The 18452-nt window shown below is 36.4% G+C and overlaps 1 protein-coding gene across 3 annotated transcripts in view; it reads left to right on the forward strand.

Moving 5' to 3' along the window:
- The window catches only part of LOC114049684 (tubulin-specific chaperone E-like), an 84283-nt gene that overhangs the window by 21521 nt on the left and 44310 nt on the right, over window positions 1–18452 (forward strand). For all 3 annotated transcript variants that reach the window (XM_027871008.1, XM_027871007.1, XM_027871009.1), the window contains exon 3: window positions 280–364. In XM_027871008.1, the coding sequence (XP_027726809.1) occupies window positions 280–364 (85 nt within the window). The remainder of the gene's footprint in view (window positions 1–279; window positions 365–18452) is intronic.

The following is an 18452-nucleotide window of genomic DNA, read 5'->3' on the forward strand; positions in this document are numbered from 1 at the left end:
TACTTGTGTTTGGTTTTATTTAATAAAAGAAAAAAAACTGTAGTCCTTTAAATAGACTTTTGTGGCCCATGCTATTACTTTAGATATTTGAGTTAAGCATATTGTTGGTTTTGCTTAGTACAGGAATGAATGATGTGATCTTGCCTTCAAAAAAATAGCATTTTGTCCTTCATTAATATTATCTTAGTGATATGTTTTCTGTTATGAAATATATTGTAGGGTGGGAGGAAAACACTGCATATGTCACAATTATTTCTCATTTCATCTTTTTTCCCCTAGGACTCTGGCTGGGAGTAGAATGGGACAACCCTCAAAGAGGAAAACATGATGGTAGCCATGAAGGGATTGTATATTTTAAATGCAGGTAATTTTTTATTTTATATCAGTGTATTTATCTAAGTGTAGCATAGTAGGGGAAAAGGGAAAGAAGAAAAAGAAACATTTTGGTATAGGTGCAGTAGAAAATGTTATTTTGTATGTAGTGAGGAACACTATTTTTTCTTTGTGGCTATTACTACTGTTGGAATAACCTGTTGCTATTTGTTTTTTGAAATAAGAGATAAAAAATGAAATGAAAACCAACTGACACACAATAATCATGTGAACCTTTTTATGTTTAGACTAGTATCATTCCTAAGAACACCTGCTTTGGTTTTTTCTCTAGATGGGTGCTAAATAAGGTAGCTCAGTCACTTGGGCTTTACCAAATTAAGTTGCCTTTTAAAAAATTATATCATCAATCTACTTGCTCAGATTTGGTTTGGATTATCTCATTATCCTGAAATACTCATGTTGCTTTTTTGGTAGTGGTGTTGAAATGTGACTCATTCTCAATAAGGTGATAGGGCAGGCTGGGGAAAAGAAATAATTTGTTGATATTGAAGAATTGCTTTTTTAATGTTTTATTTTACATCACTGTTATGTCCCAATACTACCTCACTGTAGAAGCCTCTCTTAACAAAGAAATACGCTTAAGCAAAAGAAATTGACACACTGCTCATGCAGCATATGCCTCATTCTCTATTTAGAATTCACCAGTGTCAGTCACAAGGAGGGAGGTATGCCCTATTATCAACCCTCTGAACTAAAGATTCATTGTATTGTTCTTCAACCTAAGGTCTTTCAGCATAGCTTTCCTTTAAGTTATTGTATTCATTGTGTATATTGTTCACTTGTTTCTGCTTATTTGGTTCATCATCCGTTTGTACAAGTCTTCATAAGTCTCTCTTAATTCTTCATATTCTTTGTTTTTTGGTGTAATAATATTCAGTTTCACTCATGAACCACAATTTATTCAGCCATTCCCCAGTCATTGGGCATTTACCTAATTTTCAGTTTCCTGCCAGTACATTTGTTATATATGAAAACTTTTCCTCTACTTTTGACATCCTTGGAGTTATTTAGTAGTTTCTCTTATAACACTCTCGATAACAGATACACCTTTCTGGGTTTTGTTTTGTTTTTTGTGATTTTGTCATCAATCAGCAAGCATTTATTAAGAACCTACCATGTTCCAGGTATTGTGTTAGGTGCAAAGACAAGTGATCTAGTCCTTGGAGACTTACATTCTACTAGGGGAAACAATATATACATAATAGTTATATACAAGAGCTTACATTCTACTAGGGGAAACAATAGTTATGTACAAGATATATACAAAAGGAGTACAAGCTAATCGATGAAGAGGCCTTATTTGCTGGAGAGATCTGGAAAGGCTTCATGTAGAAAGTGGTGCCTGAGTTGAGTCTTGAAGGAAACTAGGACTTCTTAGAGAAAAGAGTAAAAAGGGAGTATGTCCTGGGCATGGAGGACAACTGTACAAAGGCATGGAGATGGGAGGTGGAATGTTGAGTGTGAGAAATAGTAAAAATACCAGTTTGATTACACTATGTAGTGTATGAAGGAAGGTAATATATAATAACCAGTCAGCTAATAAATAATAACATTTATTAAGCACCTGCTATGTGACAGGCACTGTGCCAAACACTGGAGGGTGAAAAGGAAAGCTAAAAGACAGTCTCTGCTCTCAAAGAGCCCATAGTGTATTGGGAAAGACAATGTAAACAACTATGTACAAATAAGATATATACACAATAAAGTTGCAAATAACAAAGCGAAGGCACTAGCATTAAGGGGGGATTCGGAAGGACTTCTAACAGAATGTGAATTTTTATTTTTTTTTTTAAATTCAGTTTTTAAAAATTTCAGCTCTGAATTCTCTCCACATTTCCTGCTGCCACACCTTATTCCTCACCCCATTGGGAGAGTAAGAAAAACAAAACCTATATTGTTATAGTCAAGCAAAACACAATCCTATATTAGTCGTGGACCCAGAACCTCACATATGCTTTAATTTGTACTCGGAGTATGCCAACATTCTACCTGGAGGTGAGTGGGATGTTTCATCATAAGTCCTCTGGCATTGTGGCTCATCGTTGTGTTGGTCATAGTTCTTAAGTCTTTCTTTGTGTAAATTGTTCTCCTGGGTCTACTCAATTCACTTTCTATCACTTCATACAAGTTTTTCCAGGTTTCTCCAAAACCATCTTCATCATTTCTTACAGCACAGTGGTATTCCATCCCATTCATATATCAGGTGTGTATCTGATTTGCCCAACTCTCATCTGTGGCTCCAAAAAGCTGTAGCATGTACAGTGGCCACACCCTGGTAAACTGTCTTGGCAGATGGGCTAAACTAGGTTGAGGGTAACTGACAGGTCTCAAACCCGTCAGTGAGTTAGGGGGATGTCTACCCCAAGCATGTGAAGACTTTCCTGGCGGAATTGGCAGATGAGAACAATTTCCCCTAACAGCCATGAAGATAACTGAAGCAGGTGCTATGAAGCATTTAGAGCTTGGTCAGACATTGAAGATGCCAAGGTCATAAACTGCATCCTGGGTCATCGTTAGTTGTCTTCACTTTTGTCCTGACACTGGATAACTCTGGAAGAAAGAATGTACGTTGTACAACTCTGCCTGACTTAAATCCAGTTTACATGCAAGTCATCACCTGTGATGTCATTGCTCCTCTTTGAAAATGGACAAACAACATATCAACTTAATCATCCATTCCCCAGTTAATGGACACCCCCTCATTTTCCAGTTCTATGCCACCACAAAAGTTGCTGCTATGAATATTTTTGTACATTTGAGTCCTTTTCTTCTTTCTTTGATCTCATCACTGTGTCAGAGAGTATGCATAGCTTAATAATTTTTGTCTTCCAGAATGACTGGACCAGGTGCAGTTCTACTAACATTCCACCAGTGTTTTTCCACAGCCTCATGGGCATTTGTCATTTTTGGTCATCTTTGCCAATCTGTTGGGTGTGAGGTGGTACCTCAGAGTTCTTTTAATTTTTATTTCTCCAATTATTAGTAATTTAGAACATTTTTCATTTGACTTTTGATAGCTTAGATTTATTTCTCTGAAAAACTGTCTGTTCAGATCTTGTTGTAGTTTATAAATTGGGGGTTAGTTCTTATACTTATAAAATTGAATCAGTTTCTTTCTCTCTCTCTCTCTCTCTCTCTCTCTCTCTCTCTCTCTCACCTTTCACCCTGTCCCTCCTCTCAAGTGTTTTACTTCTGATCGCTGCCTCCCCCAATCCACCCTCCCTTCTACCAGTCCCATCCTCTTCTTTTATCCCCATCCCTAATATATTTTATATATATGTGTATATATATATATATATCTAATATATTTTACTGATTAGCATTTCTATTTCATACCCAATACCAAATTGTATGAATAATGAAGATTTTCTTTAGGATGAGGCATGTTTGTAGCCAGTAGAGATGGAGCCAGTAGATGGGAGGAGATTGAAAATGCATGACAGAGTGAGGATAATAAAAGGGGCAGTCTGCTGGAGGAGACCTACTTGAGCAAGTGGAGGAATTAGAGCAGCAGGTAGGTTGCACAGCAGGAAGTTGTGGACTTCCCGCATAGGGAGAAGTCAGTTTGGGGCAGATAGAAATTGTCAGGTCTGGCCACTTGCTACCTTCTCTCAGAGGACATTCTTCCATCCATGATAACTATATATATATATATATATATATAAATTTTCCTATGTATCTTCTGCCCTTTGTGGTGAAACTCCTTGAAAAAGTAATCTGCCATAGATATCTCTTTCTCTGTACTCATTCTATTGTTAGCCCTTTACAATCCATCTTCTGACCTCATCCTTCCAGTGAAACTGCTGTCCAAAGTTAACCAGTGATCTCAGAATTGCCAAATCTAGTGACCTCTTCTCGAGTCATAGAATCCTAGCATAGGGGGAAGTTGTTCAGAGGCAGATCAAAGTTGCCCATCCTGGCCCCTTGCTGCCTTCTCTCAGACTACATGCACAATAGGAGATGGAAGGCACACAGGCGAAAGAAGATCTGGCTCTTCTCCCCTGAGACTAGAGATGAGCTGGCTCCACAAGATGTTAGGTTAGACTTGAGAAAAAATATGGCTACCTATTAATGTGAGATGGGTGAAGGAGGAGATACTGGCAAAAGACATATGAGTGATATGAGATGAGGAAGAATGGAGAAGAGGGAACTCATAGTGAGTGGCCTCAATTTTTTTTCTGTAAAATATTAGTCAAGGTTCTCAATGGAGAGTGTGGGTAGAGGGAGTTACGGACATTTTAAGGAGATATGAAAAGCTTTGGAAAAGCCATTGTAGAGAGTGAGATAGTGAAGTGATAAGGGAGGTATAATAGGATTTCCTAACAGCATTGAGGGCCCAATTGAGTTTGTGTAACATAAATTTGTAGTGAACCCAGTCAGAATGGTTACATGATTTTTTCCACCTTCCTTCAGGAGCATGTGTGTAGGAGTGAAGGTGGCAGTTGGTCGAGAGCAATCCAAGACTGAATGTTGGTGGGACACAATTGGCCATATGAAAAGGGGCTAAGGACTCAAGAGAAGAGGACAATGTAAAGTTGAATTGGTTCACCAAGGGGGAAAGAAGGGGAAAAGGGGAGAGAGTAGTGAGTATAGAGGTGATGACCTGGGAGAGAGCTGAGGGGTTGAGGAATTAAAGGTCATGATATGTACAGAAAGCAAGATTAGATAGGGGAAGGCAGAGGAAGAGGTAGAAAGCCAATAAATAATGGTCAGATAAAGGGCCCTTAAAATTATTGAACATGGAAGTTGTGCATTTGTGAGTGATGGCAAGATCAAGAATATGACCGTCTTCATGTGTGACTGAGATGGGTGGAGGAATAAGTAATAGAAAGTGAGTAGATTGAGGAACTGAGTCATTAGAGTGTTGAGGGATAATCAATATGTATAGAAGTCCTCAAGTATGAGGGGAGGAATTGGGGAGGAGGGGAAAATTGTGAGTCAGGTACAAAACTCATTGAGGAAGGAAGGGGAATGACCTGGAGGTCTGTAGGCAACAACTACTGGGTGATAGTTGTGAATTGCTACAGTGTAATAGATTCTTCTCCAGCTCCGTAGTTTAATTCTGTGTGTATATGTTTTAAGTGATTTTGTTTAATTTCATGTAATCAAAATTAGCCATTTTACCTCCTGTGATCCTCTGTTTTTTGTTTGGTCATAAACTTTTCCCATATCCATATATCAGACAGGTAAAATTTTCCATGCTCCCCTGATTTACTTATAGCACCCTTCATATCTAAATTATTTACTCATACTGACTTTATCTTAGAATATGGTGTGAGATGTTGATCTATGCCTAGTTTCTGTGAAACTACTTTCTAGTTTTCAAAAAAAACTACAATTTTCTTAGAAGTTTTTTATCAAATAGTGAGTTCTTGGCCCAAAAACTTGAATCTTTGAGTTTATCAGATACTGGATCAGTATGGGCCTTTACTTCCATATATTTCATACCTAATCTATTCTACTTATCCACCACAGTCTGTTTCTTACTGAGTATGAAATTGGTTTGATGATTACTACTTTGTAATATAGTTTGAAATCTGTTACTGCCAGGTTGCCCTCCTTCGCTTTTTTTCCCATGGAATCCCTTGATATTCTTGACCTTTTGTTCTTCCAGATAAATTTTATTATTATTTTTTCTAGGTCTATAAAATAATTCTTTGGTAGTTTGATTGGTGTAGCCCTGAATAAGTAAATTAATTTAGGTAGAATTACCATTTTAATTTTATTGACTCATCTTGCCTATGAGCAATTAATATTGCATCAATATTCATTAGGAAAATTGCTCTATAGTTTTCTTTCTGTGTTTTTGCTCTCCTTGGTTTAGGTATCAAAATCATATTTGTATAATAGAAGGAATTTGGTAGGACTCCTTTACCTGTGTGTTTTTTTCCCTCAAATAGTTTATATCGTATTGGAATTGATTATTCTTTAAATATTTGGTAGAATTCACTTATAAATTTATTTGGTCCTGGAGATTTTTTTCTTAGCTCCTTTATGGTTTATTCAATTACTTTTTCAAAGATATGGTTAAGTATTTTATTTCCTCTTCTGTTAATCTGGGCAACTTATATTTTTGTAAATATTCATCCATTTCATTTAGATTGTCAGTTTTTCCAGCATGAAATTGGGTGAAAATAACTCCTAATAATTGTTTTAGTTTCATCTTCATTGGTGGTTCATTCATCCTTTTCATTTTTGACACTGATTGTTTTCTTCCTTTCTTTATAAAATCAAATTCATCAAGGGCATATCTATTTTTTAAAAATAAAATCAACTCCTAGTTTTATTTATTAGTTCAATTATTTTGCTTTCAATTTTATTAATCTTTCCTATGATTTTCAGCATATCATTTTTGGTGTTTAATTGAGGGTTTTTGATCTGTTCTTTTTTTTTAGTTGCATGCCCAATTTATTATTCTCCCCTTTCACTTTTTTATTGATGTGTTTAGAGATATAAATTTCCCCCTAAGTACTGTTTTGACTACATTCCACAAATTTTTATTTTCTTTAATGAAATTTTTAATTGTTTCTATGATTTATTTTCTGACCCACTATTTTTAGGATTAGGTTATTTGATTTCCAATACATTTTTAATCTAATCCTCCAAGGCCAATTATTTAATGTAATTTTCATTGCATTATGATCTGAAAATGGTACATTTAATATTTCTGTTTTTCTGCAGTAGTGTGTGAGGTTTTTATGCCCTAATACATAGTTTTTGTGAAGGTGTCATGTACAGCTGAGCAAAAGGTATACTCCTTTCTCTTCCCATTCTATATTCTCCAGAGGGCTATCATATCTAACTTTTCTAAAATTCTATTTATCTACTTAATTTCATTCTTGTTTATTTTGTGGTTTGGTTTATCTAGTTCTGAGAAGAGTAAATTGACCCTCACTGATAAAGTTTTACTGTCTATTTCTTCCTATAATTCATTTAACATTTTCTTTAGCAATTTGTATGCCATGTCATTTGGTGCATATATGTTTAGTATTGCTGTTACTTTATTGTCTATGGTACCTTTTAGCAAAATATAGTTTCCCTGCTTATCTATTTTAATTAGGTCTATTTTTGCTTTTGCTTTGTCTGAGATTATGATTACTATTCCTGCCTTTTTTACTTCAGTTAAAGCATAATAGATTCTGCTCCAGGCCCTTATTTTAACTCTGTGTATCTTTCTGTTGAAAGTGTGTTTCTTATAAACAACATATTGCTGGATTCTGGTTTCTAATTCATTCTGCTATCCACTTCTGTTTTCTGGGTAAGTTCATCTAATTCACATTCGCAATTATGATAGCTAACTATATTTCTCTTCATCCTGTTTTCTTATGTTTATCCTTTTCTCTTCCTCCCTTTTTACCATGTTCCTCCTTAAAAATCTGTTTTGCTTCCCACCATTCGCTCCCTTTATCTGCTCACCCTCTTTTTACCCCTCTCCCCTTTCTCTTAGCCCCTTCCCCTCCTACTTCCCTATTGGCTAAGATGAATTTCTGTATCCAACTGACAGTGTGTGTGTATGTGTGTGTGTGTGTGTGTGTGTGTGTGTATGTATGTGTATCCCTCCATTGTAAAAACTTCCTTGTGTGACTCTTTTATGAGAGATGGTTTTCCCCATTCTTTCTCTCCCTTCCCCTTTCTTCTAGTACATCCCTTTTTCTCAGTCTTCCATTTTTCTCCTCTATTTCCAGGTCACTTGGTTTTGCTGTGTAATACCTTGTATTTTCTTCATTAATAAAATTCTTTTTAGTATTTCATATCACTTAATAAATCATTAGCATCTATTTGACTTGTCCTAATTTTCAGGAAGTCAGGTTTTTTTTTAGTGTAGTAAATACTCACATTTATTCATGGAAAGAATATTGACGTTTAAGTTAATCTGACATTTATATAATTCATTTAGTTTTTTTTTTACTGTAGAAATGTAAGTTTTTATTATTATTGTAGAACATCTGGCTGGTCTCTCTGTAGGTATGTCTGTATTTTCTTTTTTTTCCCCCACTTAATAGTATTTTATTTTTTCCAATTACATGTAGAGATAGTTTTCAACATTCACTTTATAAGATTTTCAGTTCTAAATTTTTTTCTCCCCCCTCTCTCCCTGCCTCCCCTCTCCCCTCCTCCCCCATCCCTAAGATGGCAAGCAATCTGATATAGGCTATAGGAAGTCATTTTCTTGAGTAACATTTACCTTTTGTGCCAAGCTTTCCATTTCTCTTTCCAATTCTTTATTCCATTGCTCTCATTTCTTTTCCTTTTTTTCCTCCTACCACCCTCATTTAGTTTTTAAAAATAATTTTTAGCTTTTTTTCCCCTTTAAATTCTGTATCTCAGGAATACACTGGTTAGTCTTCTGCCCAAGCTGCCTCTTTCTTTACATCTTTGCTTTTGTAAATATTCTGTAGTCATTCTCCTTCATTTGTGTCTTTATCTTCACTGTTGCTATAATAGCTCTTTAGGGTAGAGTTCTTTTTTGTTTGCTTATTCTTTAAAGTCTACTTGATAATGGACTTTTATGTCAGTGGTGGTCTCTGCATACTTCTAGGGAGAATGTCTGGGATGAGCTTCTGTCCTTTTGATTTCTTTTAGGGCTGTATCCCAAAGAGATCATAAAAATGGGAAAAGGACTCCCATATACAAAAAATATTTATAGCAGCTCTTTACATGGTGACAAAGAATTGGAAATTGAGGGGATGCCCATCAATTGGGGAATGGCTGAACAAGTTGTGGTGTATGAGTGTAATGGAATACTATTGTGCTATAAGAAATGATGAGTAAACGGACTTCAGAAAAACCTGGAAAGACTTATATGGATTGATGCTGAGTGAAGTGAGCAGAACCAGGAGAACGTTGTGCACAGTACCAGCCATGTTGTGCAATGACTAACTTTGATAGAATTAGCTCTTCTCAGAATTGCAAGGATCTAAGACATCTCCAAAATCTCATGATAGAAGATGCTATCCACATCCAGAGAAAGAACTATGGAGTTTGAATGCAGATCGAAGCATACTATTTGCTCTTTTTTTTTCTTCTTTTTTTTTTTCTTTCTTCTTTCTTGTGGTTCCTCCTGTTAGTTCTAATTCTTCTTTACACATGACTAGTGTGAAAATATGTTTAATAGAAATGTATATGTAGAGCTTATATCATATTGTATGCCATCTTGGGGAGGGGGGTGAAGAGGGAAGGGGAGAAAATTTAAAAATCAGAAGGTTATGAAGGGGCAGCTAGGTGGTACAGTGGATAGAGCGCTGGCCCTGGAATTAGGACCTGAGTTCAAATCCAGCCTCAGACACATAACACTCACTAGCTGTGTGACTCTGGGCAAGTCACTTAACCCCAATTGCCTTATAAAAAAAAGTTTATGGAAGTGAATGTTGTAAACTAAAAATAAATTAATTAATAAAAAATTTTTAAGAAAAAGAAAGAGTCCTCATTCTCATGGAACTTAAATTCTTTTTTTTTATTTTGTTTTTGTTTTTGTTGCTAGGCAATGGGGTTAAGTGACTTGCCCAAGGTCACACAGCTAGTAAGTGTTATGTGTCTGAGACCGGATTTGAACTCAAGTCCTCCTCACTCCAGGGCCCGTGCTCTATCCACTGCCACCTAGCGGCCCCAGGAACTTAAATCCTAATGGGGGAGGATAAGACATAAAAGAAAGGTGAAAAGGAGAAATGAAGTCCAGAAAGTTGGAATCAGGGCCTGGGGGCACTAAAGGCCTGCCTGGGCCCCTCCACACAATACAGCTTTCAAAAGGAACTTACCAATGGAAGAAGGGATCAGATCTTGCAGAAGGATATTCCATTGTGAGCAGGCTGCAGAGCTGGTAGGATGTACCGGGACAAAGAGGCCCTCCCAGGTGCTAAGAAAAATTCCAGGATGAGAAAGCAGTAGAGGAATGATTTTGAAATTCAGAAATTTAGGGCCAGGATGGTCTTACCACTAGGAGAGTGCTAATGCATCTTAAGGGCCACTGGACCTTTTCATCTCTTCTCTTACTTAACTCCTAAATATATTGCTTCCCCTATTAGAACATGAGCTTGTTAAGAGCAGGGGCTATCTCGCTTTTCTTTTTTGTGTCCCCAGTACGTAATACAATGCTTGGCACATAACAATTGCATAGTAAATGTTCCCTTCCTTCTTTCCTTCCTTCCTTCCTTCTCTCCTTCCCTCTTTCCCATTCACTTATTTTTTTTTTTATATTGCTGTGGTGTAATTTTCTTCCTACCCGTGTTACTTCTTCTTAGTCTCACTCATCATGCCTATTACAAGGCAGAATAACTAGATGTACCATGAAGTGATGTTTCCTCTTACCTTGGGGTCCAGTTCCTTAATTCACCTTCTAAGGACAACCTGTGAACCTTCCTCCGTTAGCTGTAACTTTGTTGTGTTCTCTGGTTTCATTTGTAGTGAAAATGTCAGTATGGAACATTCTGTTTCTTCAGTATTAAAGCAATCATATTATGTACCTGCTGTACCTGCTGTCTTATAGGCCCTGTGCTACATCATAGGGTCAAAAAGAATGAAAAAAATCCTTATTGTCAAGGAGCTTACATTTTGCCAGAACAATTATATTTTTATGTTTGTATGATATATATTACATATGAAGAGAGTAAGTGCAGAATAATTGGGGAATGAGGAAAAACCTTGTCTAGTAGGTGGCACTTGAGCTGCATCTTAAAGGAAGAAAGCGATTCTCAGAGGTTGAGGTGAGGAGAGGGTACAGGTGTGCATGGGACAACCAGTTCAAAAGCACTGAGTGGAGAGATGGATGCCATTTGTGAGAAACAGAAAGAAAATCAATTTGGCAAAATCACAGAGTTTAGAAGAAGGAATAATGTCCAGTGAGGCAAGAAAGATAATTTGGAGCCTGATTGTGATGGGCTTTAAAAGCTTAACAGAGTTAGTTGATATTTAATTGTAGAAGCAGCAAAGGAGCCATTGGAGTTTAATCGAGTGTGTGTGTGTGTGTGTGTGTGTGTGTGTGTGTGTGTGTGTGTGTGGAGTGACATGGTCAGATCTGCACTTAAGGAAAATCACTTTGGCAGTATTGTATAGGATGAACGAGAATGGAGAAAACCTTGTGGTAGAGAGATCAATTAGGAGGCCACTGCAGTAATCTAGGGGAGAGGAGATGAGGGCCTGAACTCAGGTGGTGGCTGTGTGAGTACAGAGAAGATGTTGGATGAGAGATATTGTGGAGGCAGAATTGATGAGACTTGACAATTGATTAGATGTGTGAAAAAGATAACGTATAAGTCACAAGCCTGAAAGACTGAAAGAATGTTGTTAGCCTTCAACATAAATAGGTGAGGTGTACGTTTCAGGGAAAAAATAATGCGACCTATTTAAGACATACTGAGTTTGAAATGTCTTCAGGGCATCCAGTTTCGGTTGTCTGATAGATAATTGTTGTGGGATTGAAATTCAGGGGAGACCAAGACTGGATATTTAGAACTGTGAGTTATGTGCATAGAGATGATAATTAGCTCTTTGGGAGCTGATGAGGTTACCAGGAGAGCAAAGGTGGAGAGTATTACAATAGTATTATGTCAGCTTGTTGGTCCATGGACAAAAATTGTATGTTAAGAATAAGAGCAGTTGTTAATGTTTCTGGATAAGTGATGTACTCTGCTCCCCTTTTTTTGCCACTCTGATACTGTTATTGCAGAAACAGAAGGAGAAACAGATAAAAACATTTTATCTGTTTTCATGGATTACTTTGAATTAAAAAGAAATCATTGTCTGAGGTCCAACCTTTTGGGAATGAGTTTCATTGTACTTAACTAGGTTAATCCTCTACAAGCAAACACAAAGCCTGTCACCAGACTTCTATGCAAAGCCTTGGAATTAGAACTTGCCCAGAGTCTTTCACTGGCATAGTTTAAAAAAAATTTTTTAAATAAACAACAAATAAAAATGAACATTTCCATACACAGATAGAACAGAAAAAGTAAGTCATATGTTGTACTTTTCCATTTATGTATATAATAAATACGACTTTCAAAGCTACCCTGCTTGTTTCCTTCTGTCTTTTCTTCTGTTCTCCTCTGTATTTTAAAATGATTCAATGTCTCCTTTTTTTGTCCTTCTTTATCACTATCTCTCTTTCTCCCTCACATCTTCCTTTCCAATAATGAGGAAAAAAGAAAAGCAGAACTCTTGTAACCAGTAGGCAGAGCCAAACAAAACAAATTCCTGCAGTATCTGTATCTGAAAACACGTCTTGTTCTGCACTCTTAGTCTGTCACTACTCTGTCAGGGGGCGTGTAGCATGTTTCAACATTGATCCTCTGGAATCATTTACTAGTCTGATTTTCCAGAACCAGTGGTTATCCGTAAGTTACAGTGAGGCCTTGGATTAGGATTTTTGAAGAAATTATGTCTGAAACAAAAAGGATAGGACAGGGTCCCTCCTTGTAATCTATTATGGGAGGAAGGTTTTGTTATAAATATCTTATATATGACATATGTGATATATATGTGGCAGAACATGAAAGTATGAGAAATATAAAGTTGTCTCCATTAACTCCTACTTAGCTTTCTAATAATGAAAGTAGCAAGTATATTTGCATTTGAATTTCAAAAGTATTTATTCAACCAGTAGTCAAGCATTCACTAAGCTATGTACAAAAAGCTGTACATGTAGGGAGAGAGAGAGAGAGAGAGGGGATAAATTTGTCCTTCACTAGTATGGTTTTCAAGAACCAGTGTTCTTAGCTGGGGTTGCTGTGGAGCCAACCTAGACTTCAGTTTGTGGAATCCCAGTCAGGTTCAGATGAGTTTGGGATCATGCAGTCTGTAAAAAAGTGTTTATGAGGGGCAGCTAGGTGGCGCAGTGGATAGAGCTCTGGCCTTGGAGTCAGGGGGACCTGAGTTCAAATGTGGCCTCAGACACTTAACGCTTACTAGCTGTGTGACCCTGGGCAAGTCACTTAACCCCGATTGCCTCACCAAAAAGCAAAAAAAAAAAAAAAAGCATTTATGAAATGCTTATTGTGAGCTAGGTACATTGCTATGCACTGGGGATACAAAGGTAGGTAAAAACATTCTTTATATCCTCAAGAAACTCACACTGTAATAGGGGAGACAGCTTGTAAATAACTAGGCTTGTATGTAATACATTATTATATATTATGTTACATATATTAAAATAACTGGGTGTGTAACATGTGTATGTTATATAAATGTAAATAGCTAGGCATGTCACCAACTGGGCATACAATATATGTGTATTATATGTAGCTATATGTTTGCTTTGTGTGTATATGTATGTGGGTATGTATGTGTGTGTGTATATATAGAGAGAGAGAGTGTGTGTGCACATGTGTGTGTGTGTGCATGTGTTAGTGTTAGATAATCTTAGTTATGTTAGGAATGTTAGGTAATCTTAGAAGCCAGAAGCTAAGGTATTCCCGCAGAAGGTAGGATTTGAACTGTGTCTTGAAAAAAGCCAAGGCTATCAAGAGATAGAAATGAGGATGGAAAGCATTCCAGACCTGGAGAACAACCAGTACAAAGGAAAGAAATGGAATGACCTGTTTAAGTAGGCCAGCGTAGCTGTATAGTGAAGGGAATAAAGCATTAAGATGACTAGAAAAAGGACCAGGTTATAAAGAGCTTTAAATGCAAAGAAAAGCACTTTTTATTGATCCCAAAAGTGATCCATTGGAATTTTATTGGAATCACTGGAGCTTATTGAATTGGGGTCCGGAGAAAGCTGACATGATCATACCTGTATTATTGGTATAACTCTTTGTCAGCTGTGTGGAAGATGAATTGAAGTGAGCAGGAGACTTAAGACTGGGAGACCAATTAGAAAGCTGTTGCAGTAGTATAGAAGAGAAATGATGAGATTCTCAGGGCTAGGTACCACATAGGCTAGTGACTACTGGTTAAATAGCTTCATTGATCCATTGTGGAAATGAGTCCTGATAGTTTTTCTGGAAGCCATGGCCATAACAAATTGATCCTTTTAGACAGTGAGCTTTGGCCATTTATTGAGCTATGATAATCACATATCTTTATTAGGAGAATGCCAATTATTTGAGTGTAAACCCCTGGCGATCAATCCCAGATAATTAAGAAAAAGAGAGAGGGTTGCCTAAATGAGTTTCCTTCATTTGTGAGATTGCTTTTACTGTTAAGAACAAAATATTAACAGAATATATGTGATGAGCATTGAGAAAATTGTAAACTTGTTTAGTTAATGTACCTATTACATATTAAGGTATTTTAGATGAGAGAGATTTTACTTCTAATTCAGGTGGTCATAGAAGTTTTCTGTAGATCACATTTGATCTAGACCTTGAATAATGTGTAAAAAATGAATAGGAGGGGACAGGTAGGTGATGCAGTGGATAGAGCACTGGCTCTGGAATCAGGAGGACCTGAGTTCAAATGCAGTCTCAGACACATAACACTTACTAGCAGTATGACTCTGGGCAAGTTGCTTAACCCCAATTGTCTCACCAAAAAAAAAAAAAAATTGAATGGGAGCAGGTGAGTGGAGTTGGATTATGGCATTTCAGGCAGCAGAACAGGGTAAGTAGTACAGGGATCAAAAAACATTGAGTGTGTTTGGGGGAACAGTGAGCTCAGAGATATTTTAATTGTTCTGTCATATTAATGCAACTTACTAAAGTGAATTAAAAATTTTTCATTTAGTAGACTATATAAATGTAGCATAGAATATTTAAAGCTAATAAAGGCATTTTATACCACCTATATTTATTTTACTTGACTGAATTAGATTTCCTCCTAATAAATTACACATACGTACTTCATGGAATTCATTCATTTGAGGTTTTTTTGATATTTAAAATCCCACTTGGGAAGTTAAAATAGCAAAATTTTTGTCATTACAGGAAAGATATGTTTAACCATCTTAGTATTTAATTTGCTTTAACATAATTTGTGATGTATTCATGAATCCAAAGCAGCTTGCAGTTACAATTTCATTAATCTTCATTTAAGTTACTTCCTGAAATAAGAAAGCAGAGTAGTACTCAATTCATTTTGTCTAAGTCCAGGCACAGACAACTAAATCTTCAGTCTCATAAGGGGAAGCACAGCCTCGTAGCTAGAGACCATCTTTGAGTCAGGAAGACCCAGGTCCAATGATTATATCTGATGCATACTTGCTGCGTGACCATAAACCCTTAATGACAACTAAGGCAACTCCCTAAGACAGTAAGTTTCCGAAGAGTTATCCAGCTGCACAAGTGAACTAGTTTTATGTTTGGATTGGAATCTTTTTCAAGTGACAAGGCGAGTTGATCAGTTTTTCATGTCCCTATCCATTAACCCTTACCATTTACCAGCTAATACTGTCTAAATGAGTGATGTTATGAGAAGTCTGATACCACAAGATAAGAAAAGGAAGCCCACAAACAAAACTTATATAGCCTAATGACATTTGTTGAAGGAAATTTTCTATATAGCTGGGAGAAGCTTTAGGAAGACTTGATGCATAGATGCTGTAGCTCTTCTAGTTTTTGTATTGGGTTTGGACTCTACTAGCTATCTGTGTAGTACGAGGTCTTGAATTTTCAGGTTAGTTCATGGGGATGGAAGTACCTTGTCTACCTTATGGGAATTGTAGCATCAAAGCTAGCTTCACATTCCCCATCCCACCCTAAACGTATGGGAAACATCCTGTCATGTGTGTTAGTGCTATTTCACAATTTTTTTTCATTTCCCAGGTGTTTGGGGGCAGTGGTTGGTAAGGATACAATGAGTTAACTGTTACCTCATTTCCCATATATTTATGATTTGTAATCTTTCAGCCTAATTGGTTAAGGCGGCAAAGGAGGAAGAAAAGGAAATGGGAAGAGTGTGACTTACCCTGTAGTTGATGGAAAATTTATTTGACCTTTTTTCATAGACAAAAGGGATTGCCCTCAAAGCCTGGGCTGAACTCCTGAAAAACTTACCCAGAGCCCATAGACTCTGCCACATGAATGACCATTATCTCATTGGGATACATTATCTCATTTGAATACTTGGCAATACAGAACAAAGGTGCCATTAAGTTTGTTCATTTTGTTATAGATAGTTCTTAACTCTCCTAAGTCAATTTCTAGACTGTATAGATATCAGAAACAGCTTAACTTTGATTTGGGGTTTTTGTTGTAAACATGCCCATGAAATGAATTGGCAGTCAAGTACAGGGGGCTAGAGTAGTCTCTGGAACAATCAGAGGAGGGATTTTCTTGTTTATATGTGATTTGGAGCAGTGTCACATATGGTTGTTCAGAGTTTGCAATTCTTCTGGAAATAAAGTTTACTTGTTTCTCTTGGCCATCTCTTAAATGTCCTTTCTGCCATAAGTCATGATAATTTCAGTAATAGTGCCTACTATGTGCCAGGCACTGTGCTGATAAGCACTTTACAGTTATTACCTCATTTGATCCTCACAACAACTCCAGGAGGTAGGTGCTGTTATCATCCCCATTTTACAGATAAGGAAACTGAGGCAAACAACAATTAAGTGACTTACTCGGGGTCACACAGCTAGTAAGTGTCTGAGGCAGAGTTTGTAGTTGACTTTGTTTTTTTCTGAAATCTTTTCTCTCTTCATATAACTTGAACTTTAGTACCTTAATTACTTTAGTTTCTAATTAACATATTTAATGTTGCTTATCTGTTGTCATAAGTTTATCTGAAACACTGTATTTGTGAAACAGTCACAAATGTGAAATTTGTGAAACAGCTGTGTGCCAGACACAGCTGTCTAGGGCTTCTGCTTGTTCTCCTGCTTCTGCTACTGTCATTTGGATGGATGAGATGTATGGTTTAGGTAATTAACTTCACTTCTCATTAGTTTGGTCCTAAGCAGAAGAAATTTTCAGTTGTTCTTTTAAACCAAATCATATGAATTGGACAAAAAATTATAGATCAGTACTGCTCAATCACATTACCCACTTTTTAAAAAAATTTTGTTAAAAGAAGTGATAAGATTGAATTATAGTTTATTGTTCTTAGTGTAAAAAAAAATCCTGTGATGTGATTCCTTCTGTACTGATGATTGAAATGTCTTTATTGACATTAGGACTATTTTTCTTCTTAAAAAATTAAATTTCAGTGTTTTTTCTTTGACCTGGAAGCCCTGGATTGGGGTATGATGTTCCCTGGAAGTATTCCTTTTTGGAGTTTCAGGAGGTGACCATTATATTCCTTTTATTTCCACTCTGCCTTCTGGTTCTAGGAAATCTGGGCAGTTTTCTTTTAAGATTTCTTGAAACCGGTTGGGTCTGGACTCTTGTTTTGGTCATAATTTAGGTAGTCCAATGATTCTTAAATTTTTTTCTCCTTAATTTGTTTCTGGGTCAGTTATTTTGTCTGTAAGATACCCTGTATTGTATTTTATTTTTATGACTTCCTTACTTTGTTTTTAATATTTCTTGTTGTCTCATAGTTATTTTTTCATAATTTTCAGAGAATTTGTGGTTTAAACAAGGTCTCTTTCTTCAGTACCTCTTAATTATTTTCCAGTGTTTTCCTCTAGCACTCTCATTTCATTGACCAAAAACCAACTTTTTTTTAAATTCTTGCTTCTTCTCTTCCAGGAATTCTAATTAAATTTTTGCCCAGACTGTGTTCATCTTTGAGGCTTTGCTTGTAGATGTTTTGGAGTCATTCTCTTCTTCTGGGTTTGTGTCTAAAATATGTAGCTGTGAAAGATTATTAAAAAGTACTTTAAGATTCTTAGATGAAACGTATTAGATCAGTGGAAGATACTCTTTTGGTATATTGTAAAAACTAAAAATTAAATAGAAATGGATAGTAATAAATAATAGTAGAAATAAATAGTAAATAGAAATAAAAAGGATTTGGGAACTGACTGGCATTCTTAAAATTTGTGGTTCAGAAGGAACCACAGGGAATTCCTTTATGAGCCTTGGGAATGCTTTTGGACTATCAAGATAGTTGAGCCAGAAGATAGAACTGAGTCCTACCCTGGAGTTTTTTAAAAGCATTTTTAAATTCATATATATTATTTTTATATTGCCTGATTTTCTGCCTGTATTCTTCTCTCACCCCCTTCCTCCTCCCTGAGAAGCCAT

This window comes from Vombatus ursinus, unplaced genomic scaffold, assembly GCF_900497805.2.
Source record: "Vombatus ursinus unplaced genomic scaffold, bare-nosed wombat genome assembly UNPS02014798.1, whole genome shotgun sequence".
NCBI classification, from domain to species: Eukaryota; Metazoa; Chordata; class Mammalia; order Diprotodontia; family Vombatidae; genus Vombatus; species Vombatus ursinus.